The sequence below is a fragment of the Bidens hawaiensis genome, unplaced genomic scaffold (genome assembly GCF_021521415.1).
Source record: "Bidens hawaiensis isolate Kalapana, Puna unplaced genomic scaffold, B.hawaiensis_p1.1 tig00001597_1, whole genome shotgun sequence".
Classification (NCBI taxonomy): domain Eukaryota; kingdom Viridiplantae; phylum Streptophyta; class Magnoliopsida; order Asterales; family Asteraceae; genus Bidens; species Bidens hawaiensis.
Genome location: NW_027491092.1, coordinates 2,491,688 through 2,517,071, shown reverse-complemented (window position 1 = coordinate 2,517,071; position 25,384 = coordinate 2,491,688). Strand labels below are relative to the sequence as shown.

The 25,384-nt window shown below is 38.9% G+C and overlaps 2 protein-coding genes across 2 annotated transcripts; both read left to right on the top strand.

The window, feature by feature from the left end:
- Positions 1 to 12,168: 12,168 nt before the first annotated feature.
- LOC143589707 (glycine-rich RNA-binding protein 4, mitochondrial-like) lies at positions 12,169 to 15,275 on the top strand. Its single transcript, XM_077070399.1, has 5 exons — positions 12,169 to 12,173; positions 13,611 to 13,756; positions 13,826 to 13,894; positions 13,986 to 14,092; positions 14,901 to 15,275. Exons 2-5 carry the CDS (start codon positions 13,621 to 13,623, stop codon positions 15,273 to 15,275), a joined length of 687 nt encoding a protein of 228 aa, XP_076926514.1. The 5' UTR covers positions 12,169 to 12,173; positions 13,611 to 13,620.
- Positions 15,276 to 17,239: 1,964 nt separating this feature from the next.
- Positions 17,240 to 18,250, top strand: LOC143589697 (zinc finger BED domain-containing protein RICESLEEPER 3-like). Its single transcript, XM_077070390.1, has one exon. It carries the CDS (start codon positions 17,240 to 17,242, stop codon positions 18,248 to 18,250), a length of 1,011 nt encoding a protein of 336 aa, XP_076926505.1.
- The last annotated feature ends 7,134 nt before the right edge of the window (positions 18,251 to 25,384 follow it).

Below are 25,384 nucleotides of genomic sequence, written 5' to 3'. Positions count from 1 at the left end.
GTGCCGGAAAACAAGGCGCTCGTCCATGCAAAGAGGCGCGACCCCTACGAGCGGGCTCAAACCCATAGTACTGCCCCATGACCATACTAGGCACTCGTCCATGCAAAGAGGTGCGACCCCTACGAGTGGGTGGATCAAACCAGCAGTCCCTACCCTTAGAGTTCCAATGGTAAAGTGATCACTTACTCGAGTTCTAGCGCACATACATCGAAAACCTTAGATAACCATTCGCATTGCTCATCATGAAACATAACTTAAACACAAAATCGCTTGCATAGCTTGTAAGTATACCATGATAAATCATTATTTAAGTACGTGTCCCTCGCCCCGAAAACAGTTTAAAAACAGTGAAAACAGTGAAAATAGGGGCTGTGAGACTCACCTGTGGTTCTTGTTATGGAATTAATCGAGATTCGGGTTTTCTTGGTGTTGGCCTCGGAATCGAAGGTCTAGAATACGATTAAATAACAAATATGTATATTAAGATCAAGATATATGGGTCGGAAAGTAGATCTCAAGGTTATAATCTCGGCTTACCTTGTAACAGGAACGGAATTGAAAATCAAAATAGATGCTTGGGAGATGATTCAGGGCAGATTTGCAGTTTTAAGAGAGAAGTTTGAAGTGTGTTGAGTGATAATTTTAGGTTACATATTTATAGGCAAATTCAATGGAACACAATCCCTTGATTTAGGGGATTGTAATCTTTTCATATCTAGGTGTGATGATGATAAAGTATGGAAAGTATTATTATTTATTCAAAAGTGGAGGAGTGGGTGAAAGATTCTGATTTTTGCAGGACATGCAGGTCTGTGGTTGGTGAAAGTAGGGTGGCTGATAGTTGACTGTTCATGCTACAGTGTGCTTTTGCCAGTGCACAGTAAAAAGTAGAAATTTTCTGAAACACGTTACTGTTTTCTTTTGGGCGGGAACAATTTCCGTAAATCTGAACATTTTGACTAAGTGTTCTGCGCGTATAACTTGGTGCGCATAGCTTTCTGCGTGTAGAACATTTCTTTGCTGCGGGTAGGTGCGTAACCTTCTCGCAGTTAGGGACATTTGAGTTTCATTTGTAGATTCTCCAGGTGGTCTTGGTATTTCAACATAGTGATCAGTCATGTTGAAGTCAATTCCATCCTGGAGCTTCAGACAAACTAGCTCTCAATGTTCCCGCCATGCGGGGAGGTTAGTTCCCTTCCGCACGCGCATAAACGATTTAGGGTGCACCCGCCTTAGCATCATGCGTGACGGTCAACCCATTAGACAACGTTAAGTTTCATGAAAACATAAAGCCAAAACATTCACGCATGGCGCATATAACATATGCCCACGCTGGTTCTTAACATGGTGCGCTCGCGCATGGCGCATATAACATGCACGCGCTGACTAACATGGCGCGCTCGCGCAGGGCAAACAAATGCCCGCGCTGATTCTAACATATGCTCGCGCCGGGCGCACATAATGTGCCCGCGCTGATTCTTAACATAGCGCGCTCGCGCAGGGCGCACATAACAAATGCACGCGCTGACTAACATGGCGCGCATAATATTTACAATCACCTAATTATTAGGTTGATTACTTAGTTTAAGGGATTGGGGAATTTACCGGGTGTCACATATATATATATAATATAGAAAAAGACAATTCCTTCCGATAAATATAAACTACTACAACTAGCATGACAATAATATAAAAGTTGTCTTTTCACTCGAATCACATAGGTAATGAGCTACTCCAGCGGCGTATGATCATACTAATTAGGATGAGGATGAGATACTAACAACCATAACTCAAAATAAACACATAGTCACAATTCACACATATCAACTAATCGAGCAATTTCATATTATGCAAATAATGTAATTGTAGTGAAAAATGAAAATGATAGTCTAATTAACTTGTGAACGCATAACACCCCCAAAATATCAAACGGTAAAAATGTGTGAATTGCTTACCTTAACAAATGGATTAATGAGGATGAGATAATGATCAAAGTTAGGATGGAGTCATTCAAGCTCCCCCAGATATATCAATAAAATGCCCTATTTGATAACAATAGTGTAATTAATAATCGAAGAACTAACATGGCATGTAAGAATTTGAGCTTTGGTGAGTTATTGCGGTTGATAATCGATATGAAAGATTTGACGTATTTTAGGGTTTAAATTCATTATTATATTTGTTATTTATTATTTAATATTATTATTACTATTATTATTATTATTATTATTATTATTATTATTATTATTATTTGGTAATCATGATTGGTAAATAAAATATGTAGCCAATATATGATATTTATTTATATGTATGTAATTATAAATAAACAAACATTATAAATAATTAATCAATATTAATTATATAACATGTATGTATGTCTATATATATACATATATCATATGTAGTTGTCGGGAAAAAAGTTTAAAAGTCCAGAAAATAATAGCTTGGGGTTCGGTTTTAACAAAAATAAAGTTTATTGGATATTATATTATTATTAAAAGGTTTAAAAATAAAATAAATAAAAAAATTAGACAAAACGGGGCTTGGGTTTCGAACTCGCACCCAGGTCTTAAAAAACATACACTGGCCACTAGGCCAGCGCTCAAACTTGATTAATAGGTGAGTTTGATAGTTTAAATACACTATAGCCAATTCATGTTCTTCCCAAACAAACCCTAGGTTTTCAAATCAGGTTTAATTGTTTCATGTTTGATTAAATTGGTTTAGGGGTATTATTATTTGATTAAAAAACGACATTAAAACATATCACAATTACCTGAATTAGGGGAGAACGGCTAGATAGGTTTTTTCGGCCAAACTTGAACTCAAGAATTGGTTTATGGCTTAGTTTCGTCGAGGTGCAGAGATGGTGTGGGGAAATTGAATTTCACAATGGTCGTGTTTAAATAGTGTAACTAAGTTGACTTAGCCGTGGATTGTTATTAATCAAATTAGCTTTAAATTGGTTATAGTTTTCTACAATTAGAATGTCGGTGAGAACGTATTTTAGTTAATAATTTATTTGGTGTAATCAATTTGGCAATTTAACCCGTGAATTAACGAACAAGAAATTGAGGGGGGGGGGTATTCGGTCGTGGGTTAGAGGAAGAGAAGAGGGAAAAGGGATTTTGAATATATTTTGCAATTTAGCCCCTAATCTTTGGTTGAGGGTGCAAAGAGGATATAATGTTAATTTCGGGTTTATTTTGCACATGTTTGATAGTTATTATCACTATTTAAATAAATAAAATTAAAATAATTAATGCGGGATTTTATTGACAAAAATACCCGAGTACGAAATGGGCCGGGTAACGATTAAAATTACAAGAAAATGAAAAAAAAATGAAATATTACAGCATTCCCTACTTTTGGAAATTTCTTCCCGAAATTAGAGATTAAAGTATTAAACCGTAATGAAGATGTGTGAGTATTTAGTCTTCATTTGGTACTCCCATTCCCAAGTGAACTCGGGACCACGCTTGGATTCCCAACGAACTTTGACAAGCGGAATACGGCTACGCTTAGTTTCTTTGTCCATACGATCCATGATGTCACCAGATTTCTTAATAGCATGCATAGATTTATCAACATGTACTTCGTCGAGAGGTATGTGAAGATTACCCTCGGCTAAGCACTTCTTAAGATTTGAATTGTGGAAGGTTAGATGAACATTGGAGAGCTCTTCGGGGAGATCGAGACGATGCGTAACTCTACCAACCCTTTCAACGATTTCAAACTGGCCAACGAAACGAAGAGGTAACTTGTTTCTTTTACCAAATCGGACTACTCCTTTCCAAGGAGACACTTTAAGGAGAAATCGATCACCAACATTGAGCTCGAGGTGTTTATAGCGCTTATCGGCATAGCTCTTTTGACAGGTACGAGCAGTAAGAAGATTTGGATGAATAAGAGCAATCAGGTCGGAAGTTTCCTGAACAAGCTCAGGACCGGTGATTTGTGATTCACCAATCTCGTTCCAACAAACCAGGGAACCACATTTCGACCATAGAGAGCTTCAAAGGGTGCCATGCCAATACTAGTGTGGAAACTATTGTTGTAGGAAAACTCTACGAGCGGTAAGTGAGTATCCCAATTTTCACCAAAATCTAGCACGCAAGAACAGAGCATATCTTTGAGCGTTTGAATCATTAGCTCGGATTGACCATCGGTTTGCGGGTGATAAGTGGTTCTTAGATCAATACGGGTACCCAAGGCGATTTGCAACGAATTCCAAAAGTGAGAGGTAAACCGATCATCGCGATCGTAGATAATGTTCAAAGGTGTTCTAGGGCGGCAAATGATGTTCTTGACATAGAATTAAACTAGTTGACTTACGGAGAACTTTTCTAGAATGGGTATTAAGTGAGCCAACTTGGTCAACAGATTAATGATCACCCAAATGCTAACATTGCGGCTTTGAGTAGTGGGGAGTTTGGTAATGAAATCCATGTCTGTGTCTTCCCATTTTCAAACAGGGATCGACAGTTGCTCGAGCAAGCTAAACAGCTTCTAATGCTCAGCTTTGACCTTAGAACAAGTAAGGCATTTTCACACATATACCGCGATATCTTTCTTCATGCCTGGCAACCAAAAAATGGGACGAAGATCGGCACACATCTTACCGCACAAGGATGAATAGAGTATCGTGACTTATGAGCTTCATAGAGGATAAATATACAAAGACTGTCACGACCGGGAACCCATAACGGTTCAAATAATATATTAAACGTTTGTTTTCAAGTTGGAGTTCAGCGCCACACGACATCTCGTCGTATAAGTTACCTACGATGACGGAGATTTGTTGTGCGTTAAAGATGCTATATTGAAGGTTGGATTGATGGTGATACAATTGAGCAAGACGTATTTAATGTGACTCTTAAGACAAAGAGCTTCAGCCACGATATTTGCTTTCTCGGGGTGAGCGAATCTGCAATCATAGTCGCTTAACAATTCGGCCCATCGTCTTTGTCTCATATTGAGATCCTTTTTGTCAAAGATGTGTTGCCAACTTTTATGGTCGGTGAGAACCACATATGTCGTGCTGTAAAGCTAGTGTCTCCAAATTTTCAAGGCAAACACGACCTCACCAAGTTCGAGATCGTGCGTCGTGTAATTTTTCTCATGAACCTTGAGTTGACGCGAAGCGTAAGCAATGACCTTGTTTCGTTGCATAAGAACACAACCGAGACCTTGGATGGAAGCGTCACAAAACAAAACAAAATCGTTGTTTCCCTCGGGAAGAGCAAGGATTGGAGCATTTCAAAGCATGTCCTTTAGAATTTGAAATGCTTCTTCTTGATTGGAACCCCATGCGTAAACTTTCCCTTTGTGGGTTAGTGCAGTAAGGGGTGAAGCAATCTTGGAAAAGTTGAGGATAAAACGACGATAATACCCCAATAACCAAGAAATGAACGAACCTTTATTGGAGAGGATGGGGTTTTTCAATTTTTAACGGCTTCAATTTTAGTGGGGTCAACGCAAATACACTTTTCGTTGACGATGTGTCCCAAGAATTGAACTTGCTTTAGCCAAAATTCACATTTGGAGAATCTAGCATAAAGTTGTTCTTTTCGCAGCAAGTCAAGAATGGCGCGCAAATTATCTTTGTGCTCGTCCTCGGATTTGGAATATATCAAGATATCGTCGATGAAAACAATCACGAACTTTTCGAGGTAGTGTTTACAAACGCGATTCATAAGGTCCATGAAAATTTCGGGAGCATTAGTCAACCCAAAAGGCATAACTTGGAATTCAAAGTGACCATAACGAGTACGGAAAGCAGTCTTGGGTATGTCATCCTCGTGGACATGAAGTTGTGATAACCCGAACGGAGATCAATCTTAGAGAAACATGTGACTCCTTGGAGTTTATCGAAAAGATCATCGATGCGCGGAAGGGGATAACGGTTCTTAATAGTAAGCTTATTGAGCTCACGGTAATCGATACACATGCGACGAGTACCATCTTTCTTCTTGACAAACAAAACGGATGCGCCCCATGGAGACAAACTCGGGCGAATGAAACCTTTGTCCGCAAGTTCTTGGATTTGATTGGAGAGTTCTTGCATTTCGGAAAGAGCAAAACGGTAAGGTGCGGGGTTCGCTCAGGGTACGAGGTCAATACGAAACTCCACTTGACCTACGGGAGGGAGTCCGGAAATGTATTCGGGGAAGTCACGAACAATCGGAATTTTGGAAAGTTATTTTTCTTCATGGGACTTTGTGGTGACATGGGCTAAGAAAGTGACATACTTATTGTGCAAAAAACATTGGGCTTCAAGGCACGATATGAGGTTTAGCATTGAGAAGGGTCTTTCTCAGGCAACACTTATAATTACGCCGCCTTCGATAGGGATATGAATAAGCTTCTAGAAACATAGAATTTCGGCACCGTGAAAAGAGAGCCATTCCATACCAACGATGACGTTGAAGCTACCCATTTGCATTGGAATAAGATCATTGGAGAACCTTTTCCCAATAAGGGTGAGTGTGCAATTACAGATGGCGGAGTCAATAATGATCAAACTACCATTAGCTATCTCTACCGTGAAGGGTTTAGACATCTTACTACATGCACATCAAGTATGTATTCAAAATCAAAGGAAATGAAACTCCTATAAGCTCCCGAATCAAATAATACCGATGCATGATGCTTATTAACTAGAAACATATTGTTCACCACATCATTCAAGTTTCGGGCTTGATGAGCATTGATGGTGAAAGCTCACCCTTGAGTTCCTTAAGGTGCTTGGGTTTGAGAAGTCAACGCTTGAGTGGTTGAAGCTTGATAGGTTTGCATGACCATAGGTGGGGCTTGAGGAGGTGGATGAGCCATGAGTTGTGGTGGAACATAGGCTTGATGGGCTTGAGCTAGTCAAGGACACGCGTTGCAAAGGTGGTTTGGGTCACCGCAATTGTAGCAAGCTATAACAGGGTTAATGAATGGAGCACGAGGGATGGCATGGTGGGTTGGTTTGATGGTGTGAACTGCGATGGAGCGGCTTGCACGTGGTGTGCTTCTCGGCAATATTTAGTGAGGTGGCCAAATCAATGGCAATTGGTGCAAACTTGGCAAGTGAATGGGCTTCATGGTGACGTTGGCAAGTATTGCAAATATGGGTGTGGGCCAGTGTATGGATTCTTGGTTGGAGGGGCTTGTTGGGCTTGAGTTTGGGCTATGACATAGCTTTGTGAGCTAGGCTTTTGTTTGTTATTGCGGTAATAAAATGAGTTGTGGTTTTGGTTGTTGTTTGAGGTTCATCCTTTGAGGGTTCGTTCTTGGACTCTTTAGCAGGTTCAGATGCGGGTTTGTCATTGGGCTTTTTGGAACTCTTCTGCGTCATTCTCCGGGCAGGTCGAATAAAAAAGAAAATAAAAATGAATAGAATATGAGAAAATATGAGAAAAGAAAGTGCCCTTAACGTGGTTTTCAGTGAGGGTGCCGGCTAGGGTAATGGCATCATGAAGAACCTTCGGGTCACGAATTAGGACAGAATCTTGGATTTGCATCGGCAAACCCGAGATGTACTTGTCAATGGCACATTCCAAGGGAGTGACCATGTGCGGAACGAGGACGCTCAACTCGTGAGACCAATTGTTGTAAGCGGTATTTTATCACTGTCTTGTTTTAAATTCCAAAACTCCTTTTCCTACTTACGGAGTTTGTTTATCGGGCAGAATTATTCCAACATGAGCTTCTTGAGTGCCTCCCACAGCAAAGCCATGGCAACTTCGGCCTCAAGAGAGTGCTTTTTTCTATTTCACCAAGTAAGAGCAATCGATTTGGAAACGCTTGAGGCGTATATGGTCTTTTTGTCCTCTAGGTATGCACAATGGAGGAGCAATCTCTCCATGTGCTCGAACCATTGGAGAAGGTTGGTAGCATTATCAGCCCGAAGGTAGTCGGTTGGGTTAGCATTCGTGAATGGCTTGAAGGAGCAAGAATTTGAGTTCACGGAAGCATTAGCAGCGGCATTCATGGTTTGCAGTTCAAAAATAAGTGTCGGGAGGGCTTCCATGATTCCCTTGGCGATGCAAGATGACATGCGACGGCTAGAGTTGTCAGCGCGACAGGTACGGTTAATGAGGCGGGAAGACATACTGCAAGGATAAAATATGTAAAATTCATGAGACTTGGGTAAATATTGTAAGTATAAGAATTTGTGTAAATTGATAACAATTTGAGGCTGAGATTGTGATTGAGGTTAAGAATTGCATCACTTATGAGACTTGATTATACAAAGTTTTATCATCGTTAACATTTTGAGGAAAAATAAATAAAATAATAAAATAGTAACATAAATTAAAATTGAAACATAGGGTTTCATTTTTTGGTTAGGACTTCATAAACCACCATAGTTCCTTCCAACAAAATGAAAATATCAAAAACCAAATAAAAGTTGTTGAAATATTCATGTATTAGCTTCAACAAAATCGATCAAAATGAGTTGTGAGGGGTGTTGAAGTAGATGGTTGAAGTAATTCGAGAACCACCCCGTATTTGTATACTTCGTCTACCCATTCAACTTAAAACACAATGCGGAAAAACCGAGTTTAGCCAGGTATCAATGTGAATTGGTTTATAAATTAAGGGTGCGATTGTCACATGACCACGATTGATACAATGAGAGTAGTAGATTCATGAACATTTGGTGTGATACACTTTGGCCTAATAGGTTTAAAACCCACACTAAACCCTCTAGGAAGGAAACCTAGTCTCGGGGTTGATTGAGATTTGTGCGCATTGCACTTTCTTAGGCTCGCAAGCCTTGGTGTCAAGGGTTCCGTGTACAAGTGTGCCACCTTCCAATTACTACGTATTCGTCACACAAAATATCCTCAAGGAAAGGGGAAATAAAAAGATGGGATTTCTTAAGGAAATTCACGATTAAAAATCGTTCTAAACTTTTGAAAAATAATTTTGAGGGTAAGGCGTAGCCTCAGAATAAGTGTGTGCTTTTGTGTATAATTGTATATGATAAACAATGTAAATTAATTAAGATGTATATAAAAATTTTAACAAGTAGGGTGCATGCATAGTAACACGTGTAGGGACCCTAAGCATGCTACTAGGCTGTTACGTCTAACCACCTATCTTATAGCCTTCGGCTCTGATACCAATCTATCGCATGCCAACCTACGGCGGAACATGCCTGTGCGCAACATAATTGTATCATCAGCTCAAAAGACACTAAAGTAATTACACGTGTCACTATCTAAATTATTCATTTCACATATCAAGTACGCAAAGCACAAACATTGTCTTAAACCGAAATAAACATTACAATTAAATGATTAAAATGAAAATAAATAACAAACATACGCTGGCCACCAGGCTAACGCTCAAACTTGATTAATAAGTGAGTTTAATAGTTTAAATATACTATAGCCAATTCATGTTCTTCCCAAACAAATCCTAGGTTTTTCAAATCATATTTAATTGTTTCATGTTTGATTAAATTGGGTTAGGGGTATTATTATTTGATTAAAACAACATGAAAACATATCACAATTACCTAAATTGGTAAAGAACTGGGGGAGAACGGCTAGATAGGTTTTTTCGGCCAAACTTGAACTCAGTGTTGAATAAAACGTCTTCGTAAGTAAGAACTGGTTTAGAGCTTAGTATCGTCGAGGTGCAGAGATGGTGTGTGGAAAATTGAATTGCACAATGGTCGTGTTTAAATAGTGTAACTAAGTTGACTCAGCCGCGGATTGTTATTAAACAAATTAGCTGTAAATTGGTTATAGTTTACAATTAGAGTGTCGGTAGGAACGTATTTTAGTTAATAATTGATTTGGTGCAATCAATTTCGTGTTTTAACCCGTGAATTAAGGAACAAGAAAGCGAGGGTGGGGGGAGGGGGGGTATTCGGCCGTGGGTTAGAGGAAGAGAAGAGGGAGAAGGGATTTTTTGAATATATTTTGCAATTTAGCCCCTAATCTTTGGTTGAGGGTACAAAGAGGTATAATGTTAATTTCGGGTTGATTTTGCCCATGTTTAATAGTTATTATCACTTATTAAATAAAATAGAAATAAAATAATTAATGCAGGATTTTATTGACAAAATTACCCGAGTATGAAGCGGGTCGGGTAACGAATACAATTACAAGAAATAAAAAAAACTGAAATGTTACAACGCTGCTACTTGTGAAAGTGGGTGTTGCCTAATATGGCGAGAAGGATTCACTCCTTATGGATTTTTTTGGGTTCTTGAAAATGAATCCATGTGTGTGCTTTATATGACAATTCAACCATTCAATCAACAGTTGTGAACTTTGCATATTAACAAACTAACCGGAAGCTAAGTAGCAAATTAGAGTTAACTTTGGCTAACAAACAATTTTCAATAGCATAGCTAACATGTGTTCACCTGATTATATAACACTAGTTTAGTCCCGCATGTCACGCGAGTTACTTTCAGATTTTTGTTTTCTCCATAAGCCGACTTACCTGCAGCAAAACATATCATTATTATATAAATGGTTATAACAGAAAACTAATTAAAATTTAAATCAAAATAACGATATAAGTATTGCCTTCCAAATAGTCCTCTTAGGTTAAGGTCCTGATACTGTCTTCTGATTGGACCTCTAGAGTTCAGTCCACTAACTATGCCTCCTTCTTTCCTTTTTTCATCGGAAGCCAACCGGAGCATCACCATCATTATCTCTGTGGACCTATTGTGGCTATCAATCATCTAGCAAACACAAAATAAAGAAAAAAATCCATGGTTGATGCCTCACTCGAACTCATTCCCCATAGTATTCCTCATTTGTTTAACATAAATTAATAATAAACTGAACTTGTAATAATAATAACAACAACGACGACAACGACGACGACGACGATGATGATGATAGTGAAACAATAATCGATGATTACGAAGAATTAAGATAAGAATTAGACCTTTGGTAGCAACTTGGAGGATGTTTTCCAGCAGAACAACAACCGATTTGAGGATAAAGATCTAAGTGAAGTTTGGTGACGAACCAAAGCAGTGGTAGCCGAAATTAAAAAGCAATAGTGGCCTGAAGTTTTTGGTGGCGGGTGGGTGTTGGGCGGCTATGGTGGCCGACGGTGAAATTAAACACCGGTAGCGGATGTGGTTGCCGACGGTGAAATTAACCACCGGCAGCGGATGTGGTGGCCGGATGTGGGTGTGGGGTGGCCGGTGGAGGGTGTGAAGGAGGCTGAGGGGCGGAGGTGGAGAGAATGGTGGAGGAGAGGGGTGGAGGTTTGAAGCTAGGGCATAAACCCTAGAGATAAAATATATATTTGAAATTTATATGTACTCGTTTTGATGATTTGGGTACCCAGACCCATGGGAAAAACCTAAGACTCGCGGATTTTAAAGGAGGGAATGAATGAGAAGCAAGTATTCACGGATGGAGCAATATGGTGGCACGAGAGGCGCGGGGCGGGGGGAGGGGGGCGACGTGAGGGCTTTAAATGTAGACAATTATTATATATGTATAGATTCAACAATGGTGTGAAGCTTTGTTTAAATAGGCGTGATTTAATCATTGGGGGCTTAAAAGCGAAATAAAACTTTGAAGCACTTTCTCAAATATTTTTTATCGATTGATTTTATTCCTTCATGCACTTCTGATTTTGATTTTACATAAAAAAATATCAAAAATAATAAGCTAGGTCCAATCAAGTAATGTCCTAATTAGTATACTTGTAAAATAGGCTAATCTTATCAAGCATAAAATGAGTCAGGATCAGAATGAGAATGAGAATGAACATTTGAGACACTAGGTAGTAAGCTTGTGATGAGAATGAAGGGTCTTTGAGTGCTTTTATAGATAAATAACACGTCGAAAGATCAACCAGCAGTTTAAAGTTTTATGTTTCACAACTAAACAACAGTATATGACATGCTAATTTCTAAGGAACTAAAATTGGTAAAAGAAACCTATCTTTTTAAGAGTTTCTTTGATGCACCCTTAAAAGGGAAGTAATTCACAAGAACGGATGATGCATATTAATTGAAACCAACTTGAATTGGGCCCAAAGTGAAAAAAAAAAAAAAAATGGTGGTATTGTACATTTCATTGTTGATCAGAAACCCGTTGGGTTTAACCAAACCGTTTTAGGGTTGGTTTGCAATCCACGTGCTACCATCTTTATTTACAGCTACACCCCAAAGAGGCATAGCCGTTCTCAAGGTTCGCCATCGTAAACCCTAAATAATAATTATTATCGTGTTCTTTGCTTACAGCTCAATCACGATTACATTATTATTAATTGTATCATCCGAATAGAATTGTTAATTTACAGATCGTCGCAGGTACCGGTTTCGATACTTACAGTATGCTTCCAGGGTTTAGCAATTAGTACTGAAAAATATCGTTAATTAGGTCCGTCTATTGGTTATGTAAATCATTATGTCTCGTACGCACTACTGATTTTGTTTAAAATGATTAAATATTGTTCTTAGGTGTTATTCTGTTACAAAATGATACTTAGCGGATGAAATGCAGATGTAATTAGTAACGTAATGAATTTATAGCTGCATAAGGTAAGCAACAACAACAACAAACAATCATACCCGGTAAAATCTAACGTATAACAAAGCTATTGGTGGGGTCCCGGGAGGGTGGGATCGGGAGGCTGCTTCCAGCAGGGGTGTGTGCGGTGCTCGGTTTTGGGCTAAAGCCGAACCAAAAATCACATTTGCTGCTTTTTTGTCTTTTAAAAACTGTTTGGTTTCGATTTTTTTGGTGTTCTATTCTGTTTTGGATTCGTTTTTCAGTTTTCATAGTCGGGCCAAAAAAATTGACCCAAATATTGATGATATTGGGTGTGATATATTTAAAAAAAAGGTTTATGGCTAGTAGGATATTGAACATTTGGGCCTAGACTATTAAGAGCTAATAAAAGATACTTACATTCAAAATTAATAATGAAAGTCATAAATTCAATAGCATTTATTCATTGGTAGATTTGGTTTTAACGGTTAAGTTTCGATTATTACGATTTTCTCTTTTTTTTTTGGTTATTTCGGTTCGGTTTTTCACAAAACAAAAAACCGAACCAAAACCAATATTTTGGTTTTTGTTAAAGTCCAAAAACGAACCATTGGTTTCTAATTCGGTTTTGTTTTTCCGATTTTTTTTATTTCGTTTCGGTTTTTTTCGCTTTTGTGCACGCCCCTAGCTTCAAACATGGAATATGGGCATGAAAAGTATATTAGTAACATAAAGTGCATGTATCTAGCATGAATATAAACTACTAAAGCGTCATTTGTATGAACAGTACTAGCAATATAACCCTAGCAACTACCAATAACCGAAACTAGGAAAGAGAAAGAAAGGATTATAGGAATGGATAAAACATCATAGAAAAGCAACGGCAATAAGAAGGCAGCATGGATAAAGTAAGCAAAGAAACATAACATGCTGGATTTTAGGGGATGTGGGCCCACCGTCTCAAACGACAAAAGTGTGGCTCTAATACCATTTTTTGTATTACCATATAATGTGTTTGATATATTTTTTGCTTTAGCTATAATTAATAGTTTGATATATTAAGTTTTACATGAGTTTGATATGAGATTATGTTCAGTTATCTTAACTTCGTTTTCTTGTTTTGTTTCTTTCTAGGTCTAAAATAATGGTTGTTATTAGTAAAATTGGTACTCTGCTTAAACAATCTGGAAGCAATCATGTTAGTATGGGTTTGTCTTCTTCAAACTCACCATTGTTTCAAGCAATCAGAAGCATGTCATCTGCTAAACTATTTGTTGGAGGTGAGTTATCTGGTTTATCATGTCTTATTTATAATTTCACGATGTCAAGAATAAAAAGTCTTTTTGTAGGACTTGCATATGCAACTGATGAAATGGGATTAAGAGAAGCTTTCCAGGAATTTGGTGAAGTGATTGATGGTATTTAACTATATTTATTTTCTTATATGACTTATTACGTTAATCGTTACAAAAGGTCAAATGTTGAATCTTGAACCTACTGATTTTGCAGCCAAAGTTATTACTGATAGGGATTCTGGTAGGTCTCGAGGATTTGGTTTTGTTAGTTATACATCAGCTGATGCGGCTAACACTGCTCTCCAAGATATGGATGGGAAGGTATTGATTCTTAAAATTTAAAACACTTTTAGTATTTAAACATTAGTTAGCTAACTTAGCTTGATAGGGGAAAACATGGCAAAAAGGCTCAAACTTTAGAAAGGCATAATTTGGGCTAATGAATAAAGTATTTCTTTAAAATTTTACAATCTTCAAACCTTTTCTTATATAGACTCAACACCTGGGTTTTAAAATGCACGCACTAGGAGCGCATAGTGTGCACGATGTGCTGATGAGATCCCATTAGGCGGAGCGATGCGCCACGATTCCGTGTTGCGAGATGATGCACTCTGAATCACATAACAAGTGATGCGCATGTTTCTGAGTTATGAGTTAATGCATAGGTTACTTGCACCTTGTGCATCGATTACTTTTACACAGAGATAAAACCTGTTTTTTAGGATACACAAAACCTTTTTGGTGGTACTATAGCTTGTTTTTAATTTATTCGCACACGTGATACGCGCGCGTCATACATCGTCCTTCTATTTTGGATCAATATGCATCAGAGCGCATCACACATTTTAAAATCATGCTCAACACGTTATTCGTTGATTAGACTAATTTACCTTTTTTATTTTTAGTCCTAGTGCAGGTAATTATAAGTTGATTTGTAATTTTGAAAATTTGGCAAACCTACCAAATTTAGAATTCTCTTTATAATGTAAACGTTTTAGGCATTCAGAAATTTATCAACTTTATTTTGAGAATTATTATCGTGTTTCTTTATTATTGCTTCAGCTCTGTGTTAAGTTATCACACAATTAGTTTTCCAAATAATAATTTTCTTGATGGCAATGAATTTCAGGAACTTCATGGTCGCAGGATTAGAGTCAGCTTTGCCCAAGAAAAGCCACGCCCATCTTTTGGTGGCGGTGGTTATGGTGGTGGTGGCTATGGTGGTGGCCATGGAGGAGGTGGTGGTGGATATAGTGGTGGCGGTGGCTATGGAGTCAGTGATGGTTATGGTGGCAACAACAATCTAGCTGGGTATGGCGGTAGGAACCAGAATGTTGGTGGTGGTGACAATCTCTTTAGCGGAAGTCTTGCTGGCGCGGTCTCACCTGGAGTTGGCGGTGGCAATGAAGATGAAGCTGATCGCGGTGTGAACCATGAATTATCTGGAACTGATGACAAGGACGATTTTGCAGATGATGATTCTGTCAAGACTTCCAATAAGTAAATGTGGCTATGATTGAGCTAGCCTTTGTTAATATGTTCTGGATGGGCTATTAGTTATGTTTGCTTGTTTGTTTATTACATTTGACAACTTAAATGTTTGGTTTTGGTTTAAACTATAGTACTTGGCTTAAGCCTTGTGTAATTAGTCTAAAATTTGGATTTTCGCCCATGAAATTTTCTCCAGGGTCGGTAAGTTTAGGTGTAAAGATTCATGAGAAAGTTTTTTGTCAGATTGGGTCGGGTCAACTATGTAAAGACTCATGAGAATGAGCTTTGTCGGATTGGATCGGGTTGACTAAATTAACCAATTGTAGGGTGAAACAGAACATTTAGCAGTTTTCGGGGCTTGTGCTTCCTTTGCTTTCAGTTTATAAGGTTTACAATTTCATTGTTTCAAACATGAACCAATGTGAGGTTAATTAGAAATTCATTTTTAATTTTTGTTCACTGTAAATATAATAGTTTTATATAACTTATGTAGCAGCTTCATTAGGACTTCCTGAGGAACCGACCCGGAACCGGTTCTGGTTCGTACCCGGTATACCCCATACCCGGTTAGGGTATTATAATACCCAGATAACCCTACCCGGACCCATGTATTTGACAAAAAATCGGTTCCGGGTTCCAACCCGATTTCGGTTCCTACCCGAAATAACCGGTTCCACCGGGTTTGTTCCTAAAAAAAGCCGTTGTAACCGGTTCCGTCGGTAATATAGCCGTTGGAACCGGTTCCAACGGCTATATTATCGATGGAACAGGTTTTTGAGGTAGACAACTATATAAAGGGTTGGATGATCACTTGTTTTACCACTCCAACTCAAAAACATCAAGAAAACTTGTCGGTTTACACTTTACACTCCAATTTTTTTCACTTTCATTCCACCACCACTCGATAACTAGTTGTTACGGCAAGCCAAAACAAGGGCAAAAGAAAGGCGGCGGCTACCGACTCCGTTTTTATTGACCCGGTTCGTGCCGAAGATGACGTTGGAGTTGCAAAGATCCTCCCTCATAATCGCAACGAAGAAGTATGACGGAATTGGGATTTGGTTGAGTTGCTTAATGGAGACATTAAGGCTTGTTGCAAATTGTGTGGCACTTATTTAAAGCATGATTCAAACTCTACTTTAAAGAAGTACATCGAGAAGAAATTTTGCAAGGCGTTGAAAGAAGTTCTCGCCACGGTCCAAGCCGAATTGGGTAAAGATGGGGCAATATTTCGTTACAACGTGAAAGCGGTTCACGATAGGATGGTGAAGTTCGTGATTCAACAAGGTTTGCCGTTTAACCACTTCGACAACCCTCAATTGACGGCCTTGATTAGAGAGACTCTTCAACCGCGCTACACCCATGTAAGTCGTACCACTCTTTAACGTCATTGTCTAAAGTTGTGGGAATGTGTCAAAAAAGATTTGATTGATTTTTTTGACACTTTACAAACGAGTGTCAACTTAACTAGCGATGTTTGGTCGGCACCCCATGGGTTATCGGAATCGTACCTTTGTGTGACCGCGCATTGGATCGATTCGGTATCAGCAAATGATGAAATGCACCATCGCGTTTGAAAACTTTCCGTTTCCACATACTGGCGAAAAATTGTTTTAAATTTTGGATGAGGTAATAACCACTTTTAACTTGAGGAAAAAAAATTTTTCAATGTCGTTTGTTAACGCATCTAACAATACAAAAGCGGTAGACAATTTATATATAAAATATACACCACTTTGCTATGGAAAGTTTTTTCATACTCGGTGTGTTGCCCATATTAACAATTTGGTTGTTCAAGATGGTCTTGACAACGAAACCACGGAGGGCGGTTTGAGATTATTTAGGTTGATGTTACAAGATATTTTCAAAAGTGGAAAAAGAAGACATATTGAATACAAAAACTATTGCAAGTCGGTGGATAGAAAATATTTGGGGCCGAATTGGGAAGTTCCAACCCGTTGGAACTTGACTTGTAATATGCTAGCTTGTGCTTTTTCCCAAAAACAAACTATACAAGCGTTTCATAGAACGCTTGTGGATCGTTGCGAAGCCGATATGTTTCCAAACGGTGCTTGGGATAATATCGGTTACTTCTTGGAGTATCTTGATGTTTTTAAAACCGCAACAACTAAATTGTCGGGGGTTTACTATCCTACTAGTTGTTGGGTTTTGCAAGAATTATACAACATCTCTTTGAATTGCAAAGACTTTGAAAACAAAAATGACCTTTTCGAGCACATTGTTGACCCAATGAAGAAGTTCCTAAAATATTTTGAAGGAATACCACCCGTGTTTACTTGTGCCGCCGCTTTAAACCCCTACATAAATGTTGCCGGGGTTGAGGCGTTGATCAAGGAAATATATGACAACATGGGTGCGCGCGAGATCGATCCGATGGCGTCGACGGAAGCAAAGGATTCTTTCAACAAATCCCTTCAAGAAATCTATGACCATTACTTCAAAATATATGGTTCAAGCTCAAAGTCGACTTTTGTGAGGCAAGCAACACCAAGTAAGCCATGCAAGGACAAGCTTATAAACATGATGAATGCGGTTCGTGAGTCGGCGGCTAAGCGGCAAAGGAGTAACACACCAACTAGTGAACTTGGCCGACATAGTGGAGCAAACTATGTAGAAGGTGCAACGGTCGAGGACGTTCGCAACCTTGACATTTTGGCATGGTGGAAAGGAAAGCAAAACGAATTTCCTATTCTTTCCGCCATGTCCCGTGACTTGCTAAGCGTCCAAGCTTCAACGGTTGCTTCGGAATCTGTTTTTTCACTTAGTGGAAGGATATTATCGATGCGAAGAACCAAACTCACTCCCGAGTCCTTAGAGATGTGCATTTGCCTAAAGGATCATTTGGACGTGGTGGATCGAATACAAGACAAGGCAAACTTTGAAGACGAAATACCACTTAAACATCCAATTCAAGAGATGGAAGAAGAATCTTCGGGTGAAGAAGACAAAGTCGTAGAACTCGACTAATTTTAATTTGTATTTTTTGTAATTGTTCTAATCATTTTTGTATTTGTTCTAATCATTTATGTATTATGTAACACGAATCAATTAATTAATGTAACAAGTTTTTTAAAGTGTTATTTGTTTGTGTTAAATAAAAAACTTGTCTTAAACACTTAAACTAACTTTTAAACATATATATATATATAATTATAGAACATTACACAACGAACATTATTGCAAAACGATTAAGTACAAACATTATTAAACATAAAACTAAAAATAACAAACATTGTTCATTGTTTTCGTCCTCGGCCATCAAGCTTTGTTACCAGCGACGGGGGAATGACTTGTAGAGCCGAACGACTCCCCGGCTTCTCCTTTTTTGGCATCCAAATGCTTTTTTTCCTTGCAATACTTATTGGTATGCTTTCGAAGGGTGGAATTTGATGCCGCCTTCAAAAACTTTCCGTAGTATTTGCATCGCGCCATCTCCTGTGTGTCGCTCATGACACATAGGTCATAGTGAACCCAAACCTCGGGGCATCTCGGGGTGTCTATAATCATAACAACTTCGTCGTTGGTTGCCATTGGTAAAGGTAAGTGGTTTAACAAGTGGTTTAACAAGAAATTGAAGTGTTAAACAAGTTAGAGGAGTTGGTTAACAAGTTCTAAACCTAGTATGTCTATATATAGTAAGTGGGGGTGGGTATAAACATTCAAAACCGGTTCCAACGGTCTAAAAAAGGTAAAATAGCCGTTGGAACCGGTTTCCAACGGTCAAAAATGATTTAAACTAGGAAAACCCGCTGGAACCGGTTTTCGGGTATAAACCGGACCCGGTTCCTACCCTACCCGGTTCCACTGGTTCCTGATATTTGCCTACCGGGTCGGGTCCGGTTCCTACCCGGTTCCTGACAGGAACCGGTTCCATTTTGTACCCGGTTCTTAAAAAACCGGTTCCTACCCGGTTCCGGGTTTTAAAAAAAACCGATTTGTGCACGTCTAACTTCCTCATCTCCTGATTCATACAAGAACTAGCATGGCCTTTTGAATTTAGAAGTTAAGTTTTGTCGCTAAACTTTTGTAGCACGCTCTATTTTTTATGACGAGTTTTTTTCATCTTTGCTTGTAACCGGTGTTTGGTAGTATACGGACATATAAAATTAGGTCGCTGGGCTCAAATCCCCATGAAATGAGTTCACCCCTATGCCGCTTGCCCGTCTATTTGTTCTACTCAGCCTCCAAGCTAAGAGCTAATAAGCTCAATACAACCGTTGTTTTTATCGCAAGTGGTGGTCGTAGTCCGTTGTTTACAGCTCTCTTAATCCGTTTTATTTCATCTCTACTGTACGTAGTGGTGGTTGTGGACTGTGGTCATCAACTACTACGACGTTTCTTTTTTGCTACCTGAAGAGCCTACCCATGAGATAGACCTCATGAGCAGGCTTCAGCCCAGTAACAACAGCAAGAGTCCCAATTGCCCAAACGTTCTAGAAGCTTACTTGAAAGGAAATGATTTGGAAGGAAAATGTCTCCTATTGATTTGGAGGGAAACTAGCCACTAGATACATGATATAATACCTCCCCTCTATATAAGGGGAGGGAAGAACAATGTAAAGCATTCAAAACATAGTCATATAATACTTACAAATACAACATTTGATCACCATTCTCTACATCTTGTTAGGCACCTTACCCCCCCCCCCTCGTGGGAATAGGTTCCAACATTGGCGCCATTCGTGGGACCTCTTGATCACGGGTCTCATTTAAACCTCTAAAAGAATGGTCGATCAAATCCGCTATCACCACCGTTGTCTCACCATCGAAAGGTCTTGGTTTTGTCCGTCCATTGTTTCGGTAAACAAGCAACAACCAAGTTCAAATTCTCGGGTGTTATTTCTGTCGTCGGAATCTTTTCCCGACTCTTCGGAATATTCCGTGAAGTCAAAAGAAATATTCTCCGGCGAGTCTTGAGAAGTCGGACATGACGATTGCTCTCAACCAACAAGGTGCATACTCCGGCGACATGCCACCGCAACCACCACCCTCGGTTCCATCGGAACCAGTAGCGTCATTAAGCCCGAAGTGCCCACAAGTGCACATCCATACCGGGAAGATATAAAGAACACCGATGGACCAGTTTGTTCGTAAATGAAGATGATATGGAGATTGAAGACATTACGGCCGAAAGGCCCAAGATAACTTAGGAGTTCATTTGAACTCACAGAGATGCTTTAAAAGCAAGCATCGAAGAGCAAAAGCGGGAAGAAAATTGCAAATATCTACACCCTATTTAGGTCTACACATGGTTCAGTAAAATGGGGGGACGAGGCAGCTCAGTTTATGCCCCTTCTGTTCAGGTTTGAAGCCTTTTTAGCTTAGTTTGGAGCCCCCTCCGCACATGGTCAAGCCTATTTAGCTCCGGATAGCTAATCTTTTAGGGGAACCCCCATCCAGTGGAACAACAAAATCTTGACGATATATTACAGTTGACTTCGGAAATCTCGTCGACACCTCTATTCCTAATGAGAATAATCGGTTTGTTCTCTGCGTTAGGTTCACATTACTTTATCACACTATATAGGTTGTAAGAATTGGTTTATATCATCATTAAAGCTTGAAGTTCCATCAAAAAGTCAAAATATTAATTCATTTAAAAAAGCAAAAGAAATCTAAAAATAAAAAATAAAAAAAAAATAGTCACATGGATGGTAAAGAAATTCTATAAAGTTATTAATTTAATATTGATTTGTTATAAAAAAGTGAGACATAGTCACATGTATGGTACAAGCTTCAAGCATGTGTGCTACAAACATAAGCTAAAAGTAGGAAAAAGTGATGTGGAATGGTGCTTTTAGAAAAGGTAATGTGACCATACATGCCCACATGCACCATTTCTTAACCCCCTGGGTTAACCCTTGCATGTGCTCTACATTATTTAAATGTTGATTTTGTACTACATATTATAAAGAAAGTCTTTAAGGTGATACATCTCTTAAGGAGTTTCTTCCTGGTCAAGTCAACAACGAGTCCTTTTATTAACGAATCCTTGGATAGTGAAGTCCCTTACTAAATAATGCCTTCAGAATGAAGCCCCTTACTAAACTTTTTGCATTACTGAACAATCTCTCCTAAACGCCCCCTCCCTCCTCTACTAAACCATCTCTATGGAGAAAACCCCCTTAAAAAATAATTCATTTAGAATGAGGTCGTTCACTAAAAAATCTCCCTAGAACGAGGCCCCTTACTGAAAAATACCTTTGGAACAAAGCCTCTTACAAAACAAAACCTTCAAAACGAGGTCCCTTACTAAACAGTTTGTTCAAAGCGAAGCTCCATACTAAACAAAACATTCAGAATGAAGCCCCTTATTGAACAATTTCTTCTTGACGAGACCCCCTACCAAACAGTCTCTCTAGAACAAACCCCCTCACAAAATAATTCCTTTAGAACAAGAACCCTTACCGAACCATCCTGATGAGTCCAAGATTCCTTTGGACATTACTCGTGTCCAAGAATGTTTGAAGAAAAACATTATATCCTTGCATATTGAACTAATACAAGCCTATGATATAACATAATCGGAAACAATTGTCGAGTTAACAATCTTTTTTATTAAAGAAAAAGGATAAGGTCTGAAATAAGGTCGTAAAAGTTTTGCAGTGCATACTTAGATATCCCATATGGGAGACAATTTCTTGAGTTTGCTATGCAGAAAATCTTGAAACGTTAATGAACAAATTATTACGAAGAAAGACTCTCTCCTGGGGTACTGCGAGTTTTCTCTTAAAAAGGGGAACAACACCTCCCCAAGGAATTGGGAATTTGAAGAGTCCCTTCCAGAAGGGGGAAGCCATATCACTATCCACCGTCAAAGGTGCACCACCAACTTTAGTTAAGCAAGACCGACTCCAACAAATCACATTCAACCTTGATGGGAATACTTGGGATATATGATCTTTGAAGCATCAAGATGACAACTTTTGTTCTAAAGAAACTCGGTCGAACAAGATAAGCACCAAATTATTAGGCATAATATAAAGCTCATAAGCAATAAAGGAAGTTTCAGATATGGAAAGTAACTTCAAGAAGTGTTAATCTGTTAGTACCGTCTCAAAGAAATAAAGACCACGTCGAAACAAAGCTTCACGAATATCATAACGTCTCGCATCCCTAGTGCTCTCCCAAGAAGAAGAGCCCCCTTTCATAAGATGGGGGAAATGAAAAAGTTCTTTCCACAAAGAAGGGACCCCCTTCATACAACAACATTCCACCTTCCAAGAGTTTCCTTTAAAGAAGAAGAACTCCCTTTCAAGGGAGGATGCGTTTAAAAAGGTCCCTTCCATAAAGAAGCAACCTTATCCCTACTGCAATATTCCATATTATAAGAATTCTCTCCAAAAGAATCCCCTCCCATGAGAGGGCATGTTTAAAAGTTCCTTCCATAAAAAAGGAATCCCTTTCTTATAACATTGTTTCATTTTGCAAGATTTTTCACTACAGAAGAGTAACCCCATTCCAACGAATGGCTATTCGAAAAGTTCTATCGATAAAGAAAGGAAAAGCCTTCGGCAGCAACACTTATCATTTCAGAAGTTTCTTATGATGAAGAAACTTTATATCCATATTATCTTAATGGAAGAGAGAGAGAGCCCCTTTCAAAACATTATTTCATAAAAAAGCCCCTTCCAAGACAAGTAAGTTATAACAGAGCCCCTTCTAAGAAGGAAGCCCCCTTGCAAAATAATCCATTCATAATGATGCTTCTTCCAAAACAATCCCTTCATTACAAACACTTCTCCCAGGAAACCCATACTGAAGCCCTTTGCCATATTAAAATAACCCTTTCAAAGAAGAAGATGCCCTTCCAAGGGATGAGGTGTTCAAAAATTCCCTCTAGAAAGAAAAAATATTATTTGGGCAAGAATTCTCTGCAAAGGAAAACATCCCTTTCCAGTGAAGGAAGTGTTTGACAAGTTCCTCCCATTAGGAATGAGAGCCTTCTATAGCAACATCTCTTATTACAAGATCTTCCACTTATGAAGAATAATCCCATTCTATTGGACGATGTATTCGAGAGAAAGGAGGGCCTTCTATATCAACTTTTTGCATTACAAGAATTTCTTCTTCTGAAGAAGAACCCCCCTCCAAGGGATGGAATGTTTAAAGGTACCGCTTCCCATCAAATCTCCTTGCTACATCAACAACATCCCATGTTACAAGAGTTTTCTAGATAGAAGAGAAATCCCCATCTAGGGGATGACACACATGAAAGGTCAATCCCACTCAGAAGAAACCCCCTCCCTACACCAACATGGAGCCGGGGGACTAATTTGGTATTGCACCATTGTGTCACAGGTATTCGTTGATAAAGTCTCTTTACTAAGGCAAGGGGGACCCCATTCATCAGCTTTTAATCATGAAGACGTATCTCATAAAGAAATCACCATCTTAAAGAGACTTCTAAGAAAAATATTCCCTTTCCAATGAAGGAGGTATTGGAAAGTCCCTTCCAAGAAGAATGAAAGTCTTCTACAGCAACACCTCATGTTTCAAGAGTTGTCCTTTTAAAGAAGAAGAGTCCCATTCTAAAGAGTGACAAAGTCTCTATGGAAGGAAAAAAGCCTCCTGTAACAACACTTAAAATCCCGAGAATTTTTCAAGGGGAAGAAAACTCCATATCCATATTAACTTTTATCAGAAGGGAATGGGCCCCTCCCATTAGCGCCTTTCACCATCCTTCATGTGTAAGACTTCTAACACGTATTAAAAATATGCTTTTATATTTACGACCAACAAATATAACTGGTCGATCATTTCTTATAATTCCCCCATGTGGGATAAAGCCCTCTTTAAGAGGCACAATACTTGTAATTCCCCGTGTGGGATAAAGCCCTCTTTAAGAGGCACAATACTTATAATTCCCCCATATGGGATAAAGCCCTCTTTAAGAGGCACAATACTTATATTTCCCCAAAAATGGGATAAAGCCCTCTTTAAGAGGCATACTACATATAATTATCCTTCACGAGTAAAGGAAGGCCTGGCTGAGGGGCTTGGATCCATATACAAAAAATAACCCCACCTATGAGGCTCAATACTTTTAATTTCCCCTGTGAAAAATAGCCCTTTGCACGAGGCTCGGTAATTGTAACTTCCCCAGAGGAAAATAGCTCCTTCTAAGAGGTTTGGAACTTACACCCCTCCCCCAAGCAGGAGGTATAACCCAAAATGTGCTCAAATGTACTGTAGAGTCGAAATGCAATATGCAATCACATCTTTGACGTGATTTATTCATCTTAACCTACAAGAACTTGCAGAAGAAACATTTAGAAAGAATTAAAATCACCATGATTAATGCTAGTTGTTTGATACATTTTCATCATTTATTATCACATTGGAAGTTGTCTATGCTTTAGTTATAAAAGTCCCTTATCCCAATCATAAATAATTTGCATAAGGGACTGTGGGACTTGAAGAGGTAATTCCAGGATTGGGCCCATTGTATGGGGATGATGTTAGAGATGTGTAATCTTTGTCTCATCCATGACTTCTCCATCTCGACTATACTGAGTCCAAATTGATAAATCAAAATAGAAGATGGACCGCGTTTTTCTATCAAGGTAGATATAAATTATCAAGAGAATTGGATCAAGATCATGTGAACTAAGTATCATCTACCTCAACCAAAATATCAAAAGAGGATCCCGCCCGAAACTAGTCCAATGAGTGGGTTTAAAAGGGATGAACCTATCCCTTATGTGTTAGATGAGCTAGGACTACATTAGTCTCTTGCCCGTATCAGAATAAGGACTATGGGGACTTGCAAAGTCTACTGTTAAAATGGGTCTCCGTCCCATGATGAGGTCCAAGTTAGGAAAGCCCAGAAGAAACCAAAATACTTGGGGAGTTCTAGTTACTCTAACCAAACATCCTACCAACCAGATAAGAATGAGACAGGAAATGCAACTTTGAAAGTAAGAAAAGGGGGCAAGCAGTTATGAGAAAGGCTAGCAAGACGAAAGGTGTCATCACATAGTGTAAGAAGCTTTTTCAGAACTATCGTCGGTATGGGCCTGAAGATTGGCTGAAAAGATAAAAGGGGGATTGGATAATTTAAGTCAATGAAAAATCCGAGTTGGTTCATCACCCCTACCA